General features: G+C 42.0%; 1 protein-coding gene across 8 annotated transcripts in view; it reads right to left on the bottom strand.

The window, feature by feature from the left end:
• Positions 1-16,833, bottom strand: part of LRCH1 (leucine rich repeats and calponin homology domain containing 1) — a 201,026-nt gene that overhangs the window by 62,002 nt on the left and 122,191 nt on the right. For all 8 annotated transcript variants that reach the window (XM_019753551.3, XM_019753556.3, XM_019753550.3 and 5 more), the window contains exons 3-4: positions 13,972-14,098; positions 2,078-2,183 (exon numbers count right to left, since the gene is read on the bottom strand). In XM_019753551.3, coding sequence (XP_019609110.1) covers positions 2,078-2,183; positions 13,972-14,098 — 233 coding nt within the window. The remainder of the gene's footprint in view (positions 1-2,077; positions 2,184-13,971; positions 14,099-16,833) is intronic.

Raw genomic sequence — 16,833 nt, 5'->3', positions numbered from 1 at the left:
CCCCAGAGCTAGAGCTCAGAGCAAGTGAGTCCGTCAGTGAGTAAGTCTGCAGGCAGGTCCTTTAAGAGGATGGCCTAGGACTATTGCTGGGGAGCCCACTGTGGGCCTGGGACCCCTCATCCCTCTGTGGGGAACCTCCAGAGCTGAGATAGCCCTCCTGATTCTCAACTGCCACATCAGGTGTGGGAACAGCCTATTCTGCTCTCTGCCCCTCCTACCAGTGTCTACCTGGCTTCTTCTGTACATCCTTAGTTGTAGGACTTCTGTTCAACTAGATTTCAGGTGATTCTCAATGATGGTTATTCTGCAGTTTAGTTGTAATTTTGATGTGGTTGTGGGAGGAAGCTAGCACAGCATTTACTTTGCAGTTTTGACTGGTAAATTTACTGTTATTAAGAGTTTTCCCTTTGTACTTGCTCAAACCAAGAAAAATAATTTCAAACACTGAAAAACGGGATTGCACAATGACAAAATGAAAAATCAATATTTTTATACCAAGTCATCTCAAGTAATAAAGTAAGTCTTTATGCTGAGATGATTTCTAATTCTGCTTCTTTAAAATCCTAGACAGTATGAGAAATGTGAAGATTGCAGATGCTTAAACCTTCCATCTATAAAGCACATTACATTTTATAAAATTCTTTCCCTTTCATGAGCATCATTTTCTTGCCTCAACTAATGAAGCATTTTAAGCCAAAAATCAAGAAGCAGCAACAGAGTAATAAAAATCAGGCAGCTCTCAAATACCAGCATTAACGTCAGATTAACCAAATGTTAACTGTTTCCAAATATATGTTTTTGCTCTGAGTTAGTTATATTTTAAAATACATGTTTGAAATCAAATTATGCCTAGTGTACTTAAATGAAAACGATGGAAATCAATGTGATCTTTGAAAACCAGAGGATGGGTGGAGAAAGCTTTCAGTGTTATGCTCATCAACTCATTCCTGATTCAGATCCAAACAAAAATTCCAAAATATGAAATTCAGGTCCACTATCATCTACAAGGCTGATTGTCAAAGTTCTTAATGGTACAACATTTCTAAATAAATATATCTTTTTACTTGAACCCCAACACAGTGTATCAGAGGGACTCTGTGGAAGCAGTCAGCTGCAGGGAAGGCTTGGCCCGAGTCTGGCTCCAAACCAGGGCTTTCGGAGGGGACTCAGTGCTCCTGCTGCTTCAGTGGCACTTCATCCCAGTGCTGAGGCCCTGGAACCATCATTGCTTCCAGGCTTTGAGAAATTCACCAAAACTACCACTGACATTAGTCCAAATATCACCCAGTAGGAGCAGTGCCCACCGCTGAAAAACAGGTTTTTGACATAGGGGTTTCCAACCAGGGCTCCCATATCCCCCAAACTAGAAGCCCTGACAGGCCAATCTGCAGGACCAAGCATGTCAACTAAACTGTAGGCATTATGCTCCAAAAACAATTCATGTTTTCTCCTGTTATGAATTGAATTCTGTGCCCCCAAATTCATGTGTTGGAGTCCTAACCCCCAGAACTTCAGAATTTGACTGTATTTGGAGGTAGGGTCTTTAAAGGGGTAACTGCCATAAAATGAGGTCATTAGGGTGGTCCCTAATCCAATATGACTGGTGTCCTTCTAAGAAGAGATTATTACAGAAACACAGAGCGAAGATGACACGAAGACGCAAGGAGAAGACGGCCATCTATCAGCCAAGGAGAGGGGCCTCAGAAGAAATGAAACTGGTTGACACCTTAACCTCAGACTTCAGCCTCCCAAACTGTGAGAAAATAAATTTCTGTTGTTTAAGCCACTCAGTCTGTAATATTTTGTTATGGGAACCTGAGCAAACTAACACACACACACACACACACACACACACACACACACACACACAGTCTTGTACAGAGGAATGTTTTCTTGCTGTGCCCCTTGACTAAAATTATAACTTGAATATAACTTTTCTGTTGCCTGCACGTGAAATTCAAATTATAATTAACATTAGTAGGCATATACAAACACGACCTGATCTACTGCTTCACAAAAGCAAACAAAGAAACAAAAGTCTCCCATTTTACTCATTTTTTCCTTCTTTCTTTTGTACCTTGTGGTAAAACTTTAAGGTAATTTCTTCTGACATTCAGTTCTCGTAGAGATTTCAATTGACCTATCTGCTGGGGCAAGGCTGTGATCTCGTTGCAGCTGACATCCTAAATCAAAAACAAAGAGAGAAATAATAAATGCCCTTTTCCAGGAAATCAAGCACATCATGTGAAATCTCCTTAAGGAATTTCAATATGAGGACAATTACACAGGTAGACTTTCATATTGGTCTCTGGGTTCCTAGCCAAGTAAGGCTTAGCACAGAGAAGAAAAGGAAAGTTCAATGATTTAAACGTTCTCTGAGGAGAGGAAAAAGGAAAAAAGGAGGGCGTTGGTAGCATTTAGTAGTTACTTTGCCAGCCTGTTGGCCTACAGTTTTCATATGCTTCAATCTTATTTAATTCTCACAGGAAACCCATGAGGCAGTATGCCTAGCCTAATGTTTACAGATCAAAAAAAGTGAGGCTCAGAAAAGTTCAAGTGCAGAGTTAACACTCGGAATGAATTATGAGCCCACTGTTCAGCCACTATCCCATGGAACCTCTAAATAGATGAGAGCACATCCTACCTTACCAAACGCTCACATTTTACAGTGAAAAAGTGTGAGTATCAATGCATTGTTTGGATGCACTATTTATTTGAAATGGAGTTATTATTGGAGGGCTAGAAAACTTGCACCTGAACACCTTTACATGCATTTTATAAGCATGATTGTGGGGTGTGTAGACTGTGTTTTTGCTTTGGAAGGCTAATAGTCTATTAATCATCCATTGGAACCACCTTTTGACATATGCAAAATGGAGGCCATTTTTAATCTTATGTATTCTTTTCTCCCCTGATCCCACTCTTCCTCTTCGCTCTGGTAGCTGTGCCCAGCTCTTCACCCCCCTCACCTCAGCTACTCCTTTAGTCTAGACCAGCATTCTCTCTCAGGTAGACACTTTAAGACTCGCCGGATTGGTTTCCACGCATCATTCTCTGAGTGAAAATTTACACAGTGTCATTCTCCAGCTTAAACATTTGCAACAGCTCCGCAGGAACTACAGGGTAAAGTTCCAAAAATCTGTAGCAAGTCCAGCTCTACGATTCAGGTCTATTTCTCCGGTGCCATCTCTCTGAGTTACCTCCCTTGCCTCCCATACTCAAACCATGTTATTGCTGCTTGCAGTTCCCAGTGTGTGCCAAGTTGTTCCCCAATCCCAAAACTTGTTCAGGCTCTTTCCCTGTCTGGTATGTCATTCCCCAGTATTGTCCTTTTGCCCCACATAATTCAAGCCTTGCCTTTTCCCTAAAACCTTTCCAAAGGCTTCCGCCACCTCTCCCGCTCCAATCTAACACCCGGGGAGAACTGACCTCTTTTCCTTTGTGGTCCTACAGATAGATAGTCTGTTACTGTATTCATCTACTCAGACGTTTCCCTTCTCCTATAAGCCTGTGAGATCCTAGATGGAAGAGACCGTATCTTCTTCACTCTGTTCTCCAGGTGCCGAGCAGAATGCCAGGTATAAAGAACAGATCGACAAATGTTGGATGAAATTTCTAAAGCCCATTGCTGTTGATGCTCCACAACACTGCAGTTTATTCAGTCTCATGGCTGGGACCACAGGATGTGCAAAATCTCTTGCAGGTACTTCTTGATATAGCAGAACCACAGATGTATTTGGGTTATGAATGATTCCAATGAAATCAAGTCCTTAAATATTCCACATCACTGCTTAACCTGCAAAACTTCCCTCTTTCACTCCCCCTTTTAAAAGGCAGCAGAGCCCTATTTCAGAAATCGGTTTCACATTCACTCAGATAAGACAAACTCACCATTGACCAATCCCTCTGACCCGGGAGCTATACAGAACACAGTGGGTTTCTGCACTCTAATCTCATCTCATCTAAACATCCTCAGGTGACCTGCCAATCTGTCAAGGTCATGAGGATATTAAATGAATATCACTTGGTGAAAAGGAATAATATCACTCCTGCCAAAGGGAATGAAGCCGCAATCTATAAAGGCTGAGGGCACACCATGCAATCAGCCCGCTGTTCTCTTTTGTACTCAGCTGTCTGACTAGGGGTGTGGGTGGGGTGTGGCATGTGGTGGGATAAGATCGTTAGGTGTTCAATGGCATCACCCCCAAGATGGCTGTTGCTGCATCACTCCTGGCCCAGAAAAGTCACACAAAATTTTATGAAAAACATCCCTAGTGTTTAAAGAGAAAAAAACCCACAAGCACATCTTGCAGAACCATAAAAGTGTAAGGAAGTAATTACAAAATTAGAAGGTCCAGAGATTTGTTCAGTCACTTTCCTCTCACTGAGTCAGTAAATTACTCTACCTTTCTGAATATTCTTCCATATATGATAAATGAAAAGTGAATGCCTTTTTCCCCTGAATTTCTATGGCATTTGATCAGTCACAGAAGAAAACCAAATCCTTTCAATGAAAGCTTCATCTTTCTTTGCCTTAACCAAGTTATAAATAAGCAAAAGGTACCATTCCATTGTATTTTAAAAAGAGCCCTCACACAAATGGTACACAGGTAAGCCCTAGAAATATATAAAATGAAATCATTCTATTGGACTCCCAAAGTCACACTGGTGATGATGGAAGGGCGGGTCGTGGGGGAAGAACTAGTGGGAATTATTTTCCATCTCTAGAGAGAATTTATGTTACTGAAAACTAAAATAAGTTTTTATAAGTCTGTGAGTGGAAGCATGAGAAAGTCCCTTTTGCAGTTCATGGGAATCATAGATTTTCAATGTGACACTGACAATTTTAAGAAGTTTCAAGGACATACATTTTAAAAACATCCTTCTCTTAAAAAAAAGGAGAGAGAAGCAAAAAGATAACAGATATATTTAGGCAGCATATTCACAGAATGAAATCTCGTGAGATGTTTATCCCATTTTTTCACGTGCACTATATTCATCTTGTACTTTATTCATTACCCTCTAGTTAGCCAGAATTGAGGGCATGCTGTTTCTCTAAATATAAGGTAATTTTTCCAACATATATTTCTAACATAATGGCTTTCTCAAAGATCAACTCCCCTCAGCTATATTTAAATGCTAATTTACCAGTAGGGAAAATGACTACCCAATTTACTTTTTCTTTTCTTTTTTTTAAAGAACTTCACATAGTGATAAAAACAAGTTTTTCTTTCTTGACTTACAAGACCGGACATCTGTAGCCAATTAGAAACACAAAATCCAATTGTCCATTCACATTTTGAAAGGTCTATGGTGAAGGTCAAATTATTTTAGTAGGGGCAGCCCAGTGGCTCAGGCAGTTGGAGTGCTGTCCTCCTCATCACCGGTTCGATTCCCCCATGGGCCAGGGAGCTGCGTCCTCCACAACTAGACTGAGAACAACAGCTTGAATCAGAGTTGGAGGGGGAAGAAATATGTTTTAAAAAACACGTGACTTTAATAATACTCTGCACTGCTGTCAGTTACTTCCTGTCCTGCCAAAATAAGGAAAAAATGGCCAGACAGATCTAGTATACAAGTGAGATAAGGACTTTTCTCTATTACATAATCAATATTGTATAAAACTGCGCAAAACTATCCCCTCCCAGTGATTGAACTTGCCAAATTTAAGAGGTCATGAATTTCAAGACAAAAATAAAATCCCTTAGGTAATTATGGCTTAATTAGCTAGGAATGAGGAGGAGGAAAGAGAAGATAATAGTCTAGATGCTTTGGGATAAGATATTTCCGTTTAGAAAATGTAAAAGCAATATTCCTAGAATGGCCTGGTTCTCTGGAACATGTCTGGCTATGGTTATCCCAAGATAAGATAGGGCTTTTTTTTTAAGTTCACTAAAGAAAAAAAGATTTGGGAAAATACATAAAAAACAAAACACTAATGCCTCATACTTGTGCAATTAATTAGAATTTACCAAGGTATGAATTCTAGATTCATTCTTAGAATAGTCAAGTGAATTCCTTCTCAATTATCTATTAGCCCTAAGCTTTGTCATAGAGAAAAGAAATTATTCCAAGCTTCAGTGAAATCAAACTACCATGTATTTAGTGTTATAATATTACAAATATACAGGTAGAATCATCATAAACTTGTCAAAAATATTTACTAATTCCATTCTTTTTGACACAGAAATAAACCTAATTACTATACAATAACATAAATATTCAAACTTAAATTTCTATGGACCACCAGTTCAATTTTGTTATTTAGATAAAAAACAAAATAGAGAAGTTTAACTATGACTTATTTTCCACTGGTTTAATCAACATGCTTTTAAGTAACCAGAAGAAAAACTTTAGAAGTTAAGATGCTCATTTCATTAGAGCCTTTCTGGCAATAAAAGAAGTCTCTAGAAGTGTTAAATGCCCATTGGAGATTAATACATTTTTGTTTACTAAGTGCTAGTTGTTAATTTACCTTTAGAATGCAAAAATGATAAGGATTTAAAACAGAGTAAATTCTCGGATTATTAATAGGTAATGCCAAGTAATGCTCACTTTCAGAAAATAATGTTGTGAAAATGACTAGAAGTGCTTTTTAAGGTGTGACCTCTAATGAAAACCAACATAAATACTGTGTCAAGATTATCTCTGTTAGAGATTTTCATTGAGGCCAGGCCACACTGTGGAACTGCATGTGGTATTCCCATGAGCTGCCTTGCTCTGACTCTCAGGTTTTAAAAAACAGTGTGGTTATACTATTACTTAAGTTGTTATTTTTGTAATAAATATATCTCTTTTTTAATGGAAGGAAACACAGATATTCGGACAGGAAATGTAAACTATTACCATTGGGTTCCCATCACGTGACCATGCCCTTCTTTTGGAAATGTCTTTTGTACGAATTACTGTGTAACTTTAGGTAAATGTCTTAACCTCTCTGTGCCTATGTGAAAAAGAAGAGGTGAGTTTAAATAATTCTAAATTCCTTCCAACATTAGGAAAATCACTTCAAAAATAATGAACCACTTTACCACTTTAAAAATAATGAACAGGCTTTGGTTGAAACATATGTACTTGACTTAGGGGTAATGTCAATTTTGATTTCTTAGAAATCTAAAACTCAATGCCTGTAGTCAGGTATTGAGAAAAATCAGTATGTTCGTTGAAACTCCCAACTTTTTCAAGCAAGCTCTAGCATGACAGATCATTATCTCTCAAGACTTACTGAGTGTTTCTTTCCAGTATAAAACTCTACCTCACACCCTTCCACACACCCAAACACATGCCCCTCCCCACTGCTCTTCCTAAAAAAGGCAGAAATTGAAGCAACAGAAGGATCTTGAACAAGTCATGGGTTTCCAATTGTCCCACAGAAACCAGAGAGGTTAGGAGGCATCTCCAGAAACTACAAATGGATGAATAATAATAGCAGACACATGAATTTGTGTCTCCACTGCTTACCTCAGAGATTGGAATGCTACGCATAAAAATAATAAAGAACGGATTTTTCCTCAGAAGCTGCTCAATAAATCCTGTGTCTATGATTAGCCCTTGAATTCAAACTCTCCACACCACCAAACATTGCATTAAAACAGAATAAAAAATAGCCAGGACCCAGTCTAGTCAGGACCAGAAAATGTACCTTCCAATCAGTTATTACTTCAGTCAGGCCCTGTGAACTTTTTGGTTGTAAAAGCAAGTTTCTGAATCAATGATATTGAGTTTTCATACATTCAGGCGAGAGCTGGAAGACACGATTTGCACACACTGCATGATTTGGGAGAAGGTAGAACTGAGAAAAACCAAACAAGAAATAGACCACCTCTGCACCCCAGCATGTCAGCATGCACAGAAAACCAATGAGAAAATTCCTAAACCTTTGGCAAATGCCCTGTAATATTCTCGAATTTATTGTGTTCTAACTTGGTGTATCTGTCTTCATAGCTGTCTATAATTATAACATATGAATGACTTCATGCATCATCTCTTACCAAATATTTACCATACCTTAGCCTTCAGGCATGATTTGACCGCAAAAGAACCATGTTTCCAATATGTTAACATGGTTTTAGTGAGTAAAATGAGTTAGTCAACACAAGAGAAGGCCGCTGACCTTCCTTCCTGGCTGTGGTTCCTCGGTGAGGACACTTTCAGGCAGACACTGCCCATTTGTTCCACACCCTGTTTTTGTAACATATCTGATTCCCTTTCAGCTGTTCACAGCCTGCCACAACTTTAATGGGAAAATCACGACAAGTTGAACCCAGGAACACCAAGAAAGAAGTCATGGCTGCTCTCCATGAGAGGCTTATAATCTCCACGAGGACCCAATGAGCACAGCTGCACTGTGCTGTGGAAAAGGGAATGGACTTCGAGCAGGCATTCCTGGTTTTCCCCTCAGCTTCTCCATTGTGTAGCCCCACAGCTTTGCATAAGTAATTCCGAAACTCAAACGTGTGGAAAAGGTACATATGATACCCACCTCATTGGGTTAATGTCAAGATTACATGAAATCACACGTCACGTACCTAGCAGAATACATAGCATGTAGTAGGTGCTCAGTAAATGGCAGTGCTTTATCTCTTCCCATTAAAGAAAGCACACACAGATACACAGATTTACAAAGTAGTATGTCCAAAAGGCTACAACTCTGAGGGAACAAGGGGTACAGAAGTAACTCAAAGTGGCCAAGAAGGTCAGAAAGTTTTAGATCATTCCCATTAGAAATGACTCTGGAGGGGCCAGCTCCACAGAGCTAAGATTACATAAATTCTCCTGGCCTCTTGTGGATTCAAGAAAAGGACATCTCAGTAGTGCTTTTTAATGGCTTCTTCATGGAAGGAGGAACAACCGCTGTTCAATACTCCCTGCACAACCTAAATGGCTGGACAAGCCCATCACTGAATGGCACTACTTTTTGTTTTAAGATTCTTAGATAATTGTGATACGTTTAAGAAGGTAAGATATTTTTTTTTCCAATTCCAATTTATCTCAAAAATTAGAAAGGACAATTCCTTTCTTGTAGATGGCTAAAGTGTTTTTGTGTTTATGTCTGTGTTTGCTTTTAAGCAAATGGTGACTCTGGAATGCTCCAGAAATAAATAGAGTTTACTTAAATAAACAGAGTTTACAACTCAATTTAGGATACTCTGATTCTAATGTGAAAAAATTAAGAATATTTCTTCCAAAATACTTAAACAATGCTGAGCCTAATAAGTTGAGAGATTTGATCAGCATTTAGGTGACCTAAGGTATTCTGAATGCTTGGGGAGCTCCCGTATTTTTTAACAAGATGGTTACTGTGTAACCATAAAACAGAAGCCTCCCAAAGCAATTCTAGACTTACTTAGGGTCTCCTGAGAATTTTTTTCCAATTGATAGCTAAAAATCCTCTGACATGGTTACTATAATAACACTACTATTTTTAAGCAAAAAAGATGAAAGATAAATAAAAACGGATGGAAACTAATCTTTTTTTAGTCTGTGACCTTAAGGAAGGTCACTTACCCTTTGTGGTGAAATAATGGCAACTTATTGAATTTTTGCCAACTTCACAAGTGAATCTTTTTCAGGCTTGCTTAGACATGGGTGTCAGCAGAATGGAAAGAATGCAGGCCACCCCATCCAGTAGGGTGGCCACATGTGGCTACTGAGCACGAGAAATGTGTCCGGTCCAACCTGAGATGCACTGTCAGTGTCAATACACACTGCACATCAAAGACTTAGTACAAAATAGAATATAAAATATCTCATTAATTTGTTATTATATACATGTTGACATAATAATAGGCTATCTTGGGTTAAAATATATTATTAAAATTAATTTCATTTGAGTATATGTTTTTCAGTGTAGCTACTAATTTAAAATTACATTTGCTGCTTGCATTATCTTTCCATTGGACAGTGCTGGGTGAGGATGTTTCAATTTAAGTAACAAGTTAGCTATGCCAGGGTGACGGTTGGGATATTGCTTGCTCATGGTTGCTTGCTCATCATTTCTCTGCCTTGGGGTTTGTCATTTGTAACATGTCAAGGCTTTGGATTAAATGCCTTATAAAAGGCATTTAGGCCTTTTACATAGGGATGGCCCTAACATTCTAGAACTCAAGGATTCAGTAGTTACTGTAGTGGAGAAAAGCCACATGGCTTAGATAATGACAGTGCTGTAACTGAGAGGCAGTACAGCTTTTGTTAGAGTTCGGCCCCAGACTGGGTGCTTAAGAAAAGCTCAGGGCCTTGTGTACAGCCACCCAGCAGCTCGTGTGTCCCAAGGCTGGAGACAGCGCTGTCCTACTTCTCCCGCCAGCCCGGCAGCTGACAAGGGTATTTGAGGAAAGCCCTGCTCTGGTGTGGGGCTGGCTCCAGGCCTCGGCACCTGTGCTACCTATTAACAGATGAGCTGGTCCACAGTTTAGCAGCACAGCTGATGGATGGCACGCCGTAGGCTTAAGCCCAGGGCGCAGTGGGACAGAAACACATTCCGGCTGCCGAAAGGCTCCAGAAGACTGACCTCACCCGGGTTCCACCCAGGCACAGGAGCCCAAGCAGTGGAAAAAAACAACTTGTAATTCATACTGTTTTTGCAAGGCCCAACGCAAACTCTAGCAAACCTGAATTTTGTGAATTATCAGATTCCTTAATGAAGCATATAACTATCAGTTTCATCCAAAACATTCTTATTCTGTATTTGTTTGTTTTCTGGAACCAGTCAAAATGGTACCTGCTCACTGAACTTGGACTCCAAGATAGAGTCCTCTCAACCCAGCATAGTACTTGGGCATCCTAAATGTCTGTCCCAAGCCACGTTCATGGCCCACTTTCCACCATTTGATGGCAGCATTCAGCAAATCTTTTCAGGTGCCTATCATGTGCCAGGCACTGGAATGCAACAGCAAGTAAGATATAGTTTCTGTCCTTAAGCAGTTTCCAAGGTGTGGAAGGGACTGACATGGAGATCACCACATAAGATGACAAACGTGACTCTGGAAATTTGATGACAAGTATAGGGTGCTTGCTGTCGGAGCACCTAACTCAGGCTGGGAGGATCTGCGAAGGCTTTTCAGAGGAAATGAGATCTAACTTGGCTATGAACTGACCAAGAGAGGAGGAAGAAGGAACACTCCATGTAGAAAGAGTGATTTGCTCAAAAGGGCACAAGTGAAAATGAACAAGGTGCATCCCTAGAAGGCTGGACCTTAAGAGGGTGAAGCAGCCAGGAGAAAGAGGTGAACCTGAAGGGGAAAGCTGGGGCCACACCGCGGGGTCCCTGAAGGCCCTATGAAGGAGCTGATGTGATGACCTGAGCATAAGGCCGTGACTGGGAGAATGGAGTGCCCAGCCCCGTTCCACCTAGCTTCAGCAGCGTCCCACCTAGCCTCAGCAGCGTCCCACCTAGCCTCAGCAACATGCCACCTAGCCTCAGCAGCATCCCACCTAGCCTCAGCAGCGTCCCACCTAGCCTCAGCAGCGTCCCACCTAACCTCAGCAGCGTCCCACCTACCCTCAGCAGCGTCCCACTGAGCCTCAGCAGCGTCCCACCTACCCTCAGCAGCGTCCCACCTACCCTCAGCAGCATCCCACTGAGCCTCAGCAGCGTCCCACCTACCCTCAGCAGCGTCCCACCTAGCCTCAGCAGCGTCCCACCGAGCCTCAGCAGCGTCCCACCGAGCCTCAGCAGCGTCCCACCGAGCCTCAGCAGCATCCCACCGAGCCTCAGCAGCATCCCACCTAGCCTCAGCAGCGTCCCACCTAGCCTCAGCAGCATCCCACCTAGCCTCAGCAGCGTCCCACCTTGCCTCAGCAGCATGCCATCCAGCCTCAGCAGCATCCCACCTAGCCTCAGCAGCATCCCACCTAGCCTCAGCAGCGTCCCATCTAGCCTCAGCAGCGTCCCACCTAGCCTCAGCAGCGTCCCACCTAGCCTCAGCAGCATGCCATCCAGCCTCAGCAGCATCCCACCTAGCCTCAGCAGCATCCCACCTAGCCTCAGCAGCGTGCCACCTAGCCTCAGCAGCGTGCCACCTACCCTCAGCAGCGTCCCACCTAGCCTCAGCAGCATGCCATCCAGCCTCAGCAGCATCCCACCTAGCCTCAGCAGCGTCCCACCTAGCCTCAGCAGCGTCCCACCTAGCCTCAGCAGCGTCCCACCTAGCCTCAGCAGCATGCCATCCAGCCTCAGCAGCATCCCACCTAGCCTCAGCAGTGTCCCACCTAGCCTCAGCAGCGTCCCACCTAGCCTCAGCAGCGTCCCACCTAGCCTCAACAGCATGCCATTCAGCCTCAGCAGCATCCCACCTAGCCTCAGCAGCATGCCACCTAGCCTCAGCAGCGTTAAACTGCTTCCTTCCCACTCCCCCAGCATGCCATGTAGTCTTGGGCTGTCTTGTCTTGGTACAAATTATCCCTTTTCTCTTGAAGGCCTTCCTGTCCATGCCTTCTTTTTTCCATCTAGGAAACCCCACACAGACTGATGTGAGCAGCCTGTCAAAGGTCTCTTCCCTTACAACCTTTCCCAGCCCCAAGACTGAATCAATCGTCCCCCACCCCGTGAACATACTTCTTGGGCATTGCTGCCTGAGTCAGGATAGGACATCGGATTCAGATCTTGCCTCTCGCTTAGAAGCCAGGTCTGAGAATTGCTAGTAGGTCCCTGCTAAGTGTGTTAGCTGGGAGGACATTTAAACTCAGGATCTGTAGGTGAGGTAACTTCTCCATTGTATGCAGAAGCAGAGGAAGCTCAGAAAAACAAACCAGTGGCTTGGTTGTTGACAACTTTCCAATGTCTTATTCTAGTCACATGGTCCTGATACTGAGTGATGTGCAGACCCCTACATCTGTATAACCAATCCCAACTCTTGGTATGAGATAGTTGCAATGGGTTTCAGATACTGCTATTATATAAGTCCCGAAAAGGCACTTTTTATGGCCCTAATGCTTTTATATAGCAATTACTCGTTTCTGTACTAAAGTCAAAGTTGATACATATGTGACATGGGTGCTGTCACTCTTCTAGCCAATTCTCACTACAGACGTGACTAAGTGATCACAGAACTCGACCTAGGCCTCACAAGCCTTCACTGTGGTGCTCCAAGTAATGCTGGAGAACTTAACTGGAGTTGCCACACAAGAGACAAATTACTGGCCATCAATGGTCTAGACTAGCATCCACGTGAAGCATGGACCTGTGTCATTTTCACAGCTGTAATCACAATATTTAGCTCTGTATTTGACACAAGGTCACTATGAAATAATGCTTGCCTGAAAGACAAATCATGACTATTATGTATTGACCTGATTGCTCATTCTTACCACTACGTTCACTCATTTTAGCTCTATGGAAGTGGATTCACTCTTTCCCATTTTAAGAAACAAGGCGATTAAATCAGTAGTGACAGAACTGAAATGCAGCAGTGCATCTCAGACTCAGGCACACACTCACAACCCATCTCTGTCCATCTATAACTTGTTCTTCTTTTTTCATCCCTGGGGATATGGTCACATTTTAAAGTTACATTAATTTGGGGCATGGTTACTCAAATACTTCTAGAATCAGAGCACCCTGTTCTTTCTGTCATGTGACTTAATTCATAAAGTGGGGCCTACTAACTTATTTGTAGGCTATTTTTCCAGTGTATCCATAATTTATTATAAACTTATAGCCAATATGAAAAAACAACAACAACAAAAACCACGATCTAACTACCGTATGATAACCTGTAAACCTCAGGAGCTGTAAATACTGTGAAATGCAGGGAGTGTAAACTATGGGAAACCTGCAAATTCCAGGAACTGTGTCTGTCACAGCAACCAAGATTGTTCCTCTCCCTACTTAATGTTTTTTATCATATACAGCCCTCCAACAACACAGGTTCCTCCACATCCAACTGTAGGAAAAAGTCTTTTCTGATGACTGCAATAGGCTATGATTAGTAAGCAAACCAAAAAAGAGAATCTTAAAAATCAGTAACATACCAACTCCATTAACTGTTTGAGCTGACCTATCTCTTCTGGTAGTGATCCAAGCTTGTTGTTACTTGCAATTAAGACTTTGAGAGGCAGACCACACAGGCAGGCGGGCAAGGCGGACAGCTGATTTCGACTGCAAAGACAATACAAGAACACGTGTAAACAGACATACCATTTGTGAACATGTGTTTAACAAGCAAGGAGAAAGGAGTGAACTGAGAGGACATTTTACAAATATAAAAATTCAATAAAGTTTCTGTATATATAATAACTCAAATCCCAAGTGTATAAGAAAAGATATTTTACAAAAACTGAGTTCTGAGGGCAACAATTTTCCCAGCACAAGGCACCCCTGTAGAAGCTGAGACTACGGCCAGCCAGGAGACAGATGGGCAACTACACTGTACCAACAGCAACAGAAAACTGGTGCCAACTGTCCTTTTCCTGACAATGTGAGTAAGAAACTCCAAGAGGACCAAGGCATCATCTCCTCCATTGTAGTCACGGGGAAATAATTTTCCTGCAACTCACAAAACCACTGGCCGATTTCCAACGTTTTGACTCACGGTGGGTAAAGTCTGTCTAGTTATCTGCGAGAGAACTAATTCAAAAACAAAAGTAAAGTTGGCCTTCTATCAGGAGTGAAGCTGGAGCCTACAGGGGTTCAGTTTCACATTCACAGAGCAGCCTGCAACGTCTGAGCCCAGGTTCCATCTCAGCTCTGCGTGAAGAGGTTCTCTACTCAGAGTCTCTTAACTTTCTATCACCGTTGCTGAGTTTTCTGAGAGTTGGGAAAATATTGAATAAATAAAACCTATGAATCATCCACATGTACATGTCAGCCACTATTTCACCTCTTCCTTCACAAGGAGCCCTTTTCTGGATATCAAGTAAGAAAACTGATGGCTTTCAATTTCCCTTTCTTTCCCTGCCCTTCTGCTAATGAAGCACCAAGCAGGCAGTGAAATTTCTACACAATTTGTATGTCACGGTATTGCAGTTATTTGGAACTTCTGTGTGTATGTGCAAACGTGCATGAAGCTTCACAGTTTGCAGTACTGGGTGCATATATTCATGGCAGGACAGACAGATGGACTGGAACCACAAAAATGCTACCAGTGGTCATTTTGAAGGGAGTAGGTACAATGAGTAGATTTTATCTCCTTTATTACACTTTATTGACTTTTCTAAAATTACTACAAAGTGTTTTCATAACTAGGAAATAAGTATTATTATAAAAAGATAAACTTCATCTGGATACTGGTTACGTGGGTGCTTCTATTTGTAAAAATTCACTGAGATGTACACTTCCGATCTGTGCATTATACACCCATGAAAGGTTTAACTCCTCCACTGTCCATGCGAGGGGGCAGGAATCTGGTTAGCCACCAGCGCATCTCTAGCAGGTGGACTCAGAAAAAGCAGGTGTTGTGTTCTTGAAAGAACCTTTCCAATGTGGGTGCTCCCCTGTAACCACGCTGACGTCTCTCCTGCTGCAGATCTCCAACGCCCACGTAACGAGGTTTTAGAAAGAAAAGACACAGCCACGTCTCCTCTGCATTACCCAGATCTGCGAAGAAAGTTATTTCCAGAAAGGAGCAGAAGGAGGAGAGCGTTTTCTCTAAGAGGGTCCAGCAGAGTGGGGAGGAAACTGAGGGATGTACGGGGTTCCTAGCACTAGAAGGACGAGCTGGCTCTTCAGTCCCTCCTGGTTAGGGAGACAGGTGAGAGTAAGGGTGATGGGCTAGGCCGTGCACGCTCTGCTTATCTCCAGGGCAGTGTCAGGAGCAACTAGGCTAGCAGCCTGGCTCTCTGTGCTCTCACGCCCCTCCTGTGCCCTGTCTCCCACACAGGAGCCCAGGGGGGCTCTTCTGGCTGGAGGAGGAGGTGCCCTGCTGGGAGAGCTTTTTTCAAAGACACTACCTCCTGAAGAGAGAACTCAGTTTATCAAAAGGTGGCAAGTAAATAATTTGGGATGTAATTTGCCATTATAAAATACTTATGTCATTTCAGAAAGTGAGGATTGGTTAATAAGGCAATTTTATTATTTTGGAGCCATACTAAACTTCCTTTTGAAGAGAGGATAATGGCAACAAAGAAAGATAAGTATGTTCAGAAATTTCTATATTCCTATTTTCCACATAGTTAACAATCATAGTTGGAGATCTTTCCTGAGTTTCTCTTCTTGGAAAGTCTGATTTAAACGATTCCAAGTCCCAGTACCCAAATGTAGGCATCTAATCAGATTTGCAGATACAGAATTGGGAGAGCCATTTATTACACCATTTAAGCAATGTGATGAAGGCTCCACTCATTCAGCAGCAAAAGCATCTGAGACTGCATGGGATTAGTATTACTGGAATTCTTCCAGGGTGGTACTAATTCAAAATAAAATAAAATTTAAGCTTCTGAAATCATTTATGGTTTCTTTGATGGGGATGAATGCTATTTAGGCTAAAAGCTGCTGATGGAATAGCTACTTATTTATATCCCACACATTCCTCTATTTACACTGTAGTTAATCACCAATAGACAAATATAATAAAATACCGAGACTTCAGTCATAATACAACATGCCATAGACCTGGGGCACATTTCTCCTACTTCATCCATCTGTTCCTTCAGCCTCTCCTTTATACATTTTATCGCAGGATGTTCCTGTATTACTTGTAATTTCCCCAATAGAAAAAGGAGATACACGTGCACACAAAAACCCATTAGCTCTCCAGCAAATATTTATAAAGGAGAGAAGAAACTGTGTTCCCTTTAATCCTCTACCCACATCAGCAGCCTGAGCCTTTTGAAACCACTCATCTGGCAACAATTTTTCTCAAGCAAATAAGTGCCTCAGGCTGCAATCCACTATCC

This window comes from Rhinolophus sinicus, chromosome 16 (assembly GCF_057876585.1).
Source record: "Rhinolophus sinicus isolate RSI-liver-muscle chromosome 16, RSI-T2T, whole genome shotgun sequence".
Classification (NCBI taxonomy): domain Eukaryota; kingdom Metazoa; phylum Chordata; class Mammalia; order Chiroptera; family Rhinolophidae; genus Rhinolophus; species Rhinolophus sinicus.
This window is presented reverse-complemented; position numbering and strand designations above follow the sequence as displayed.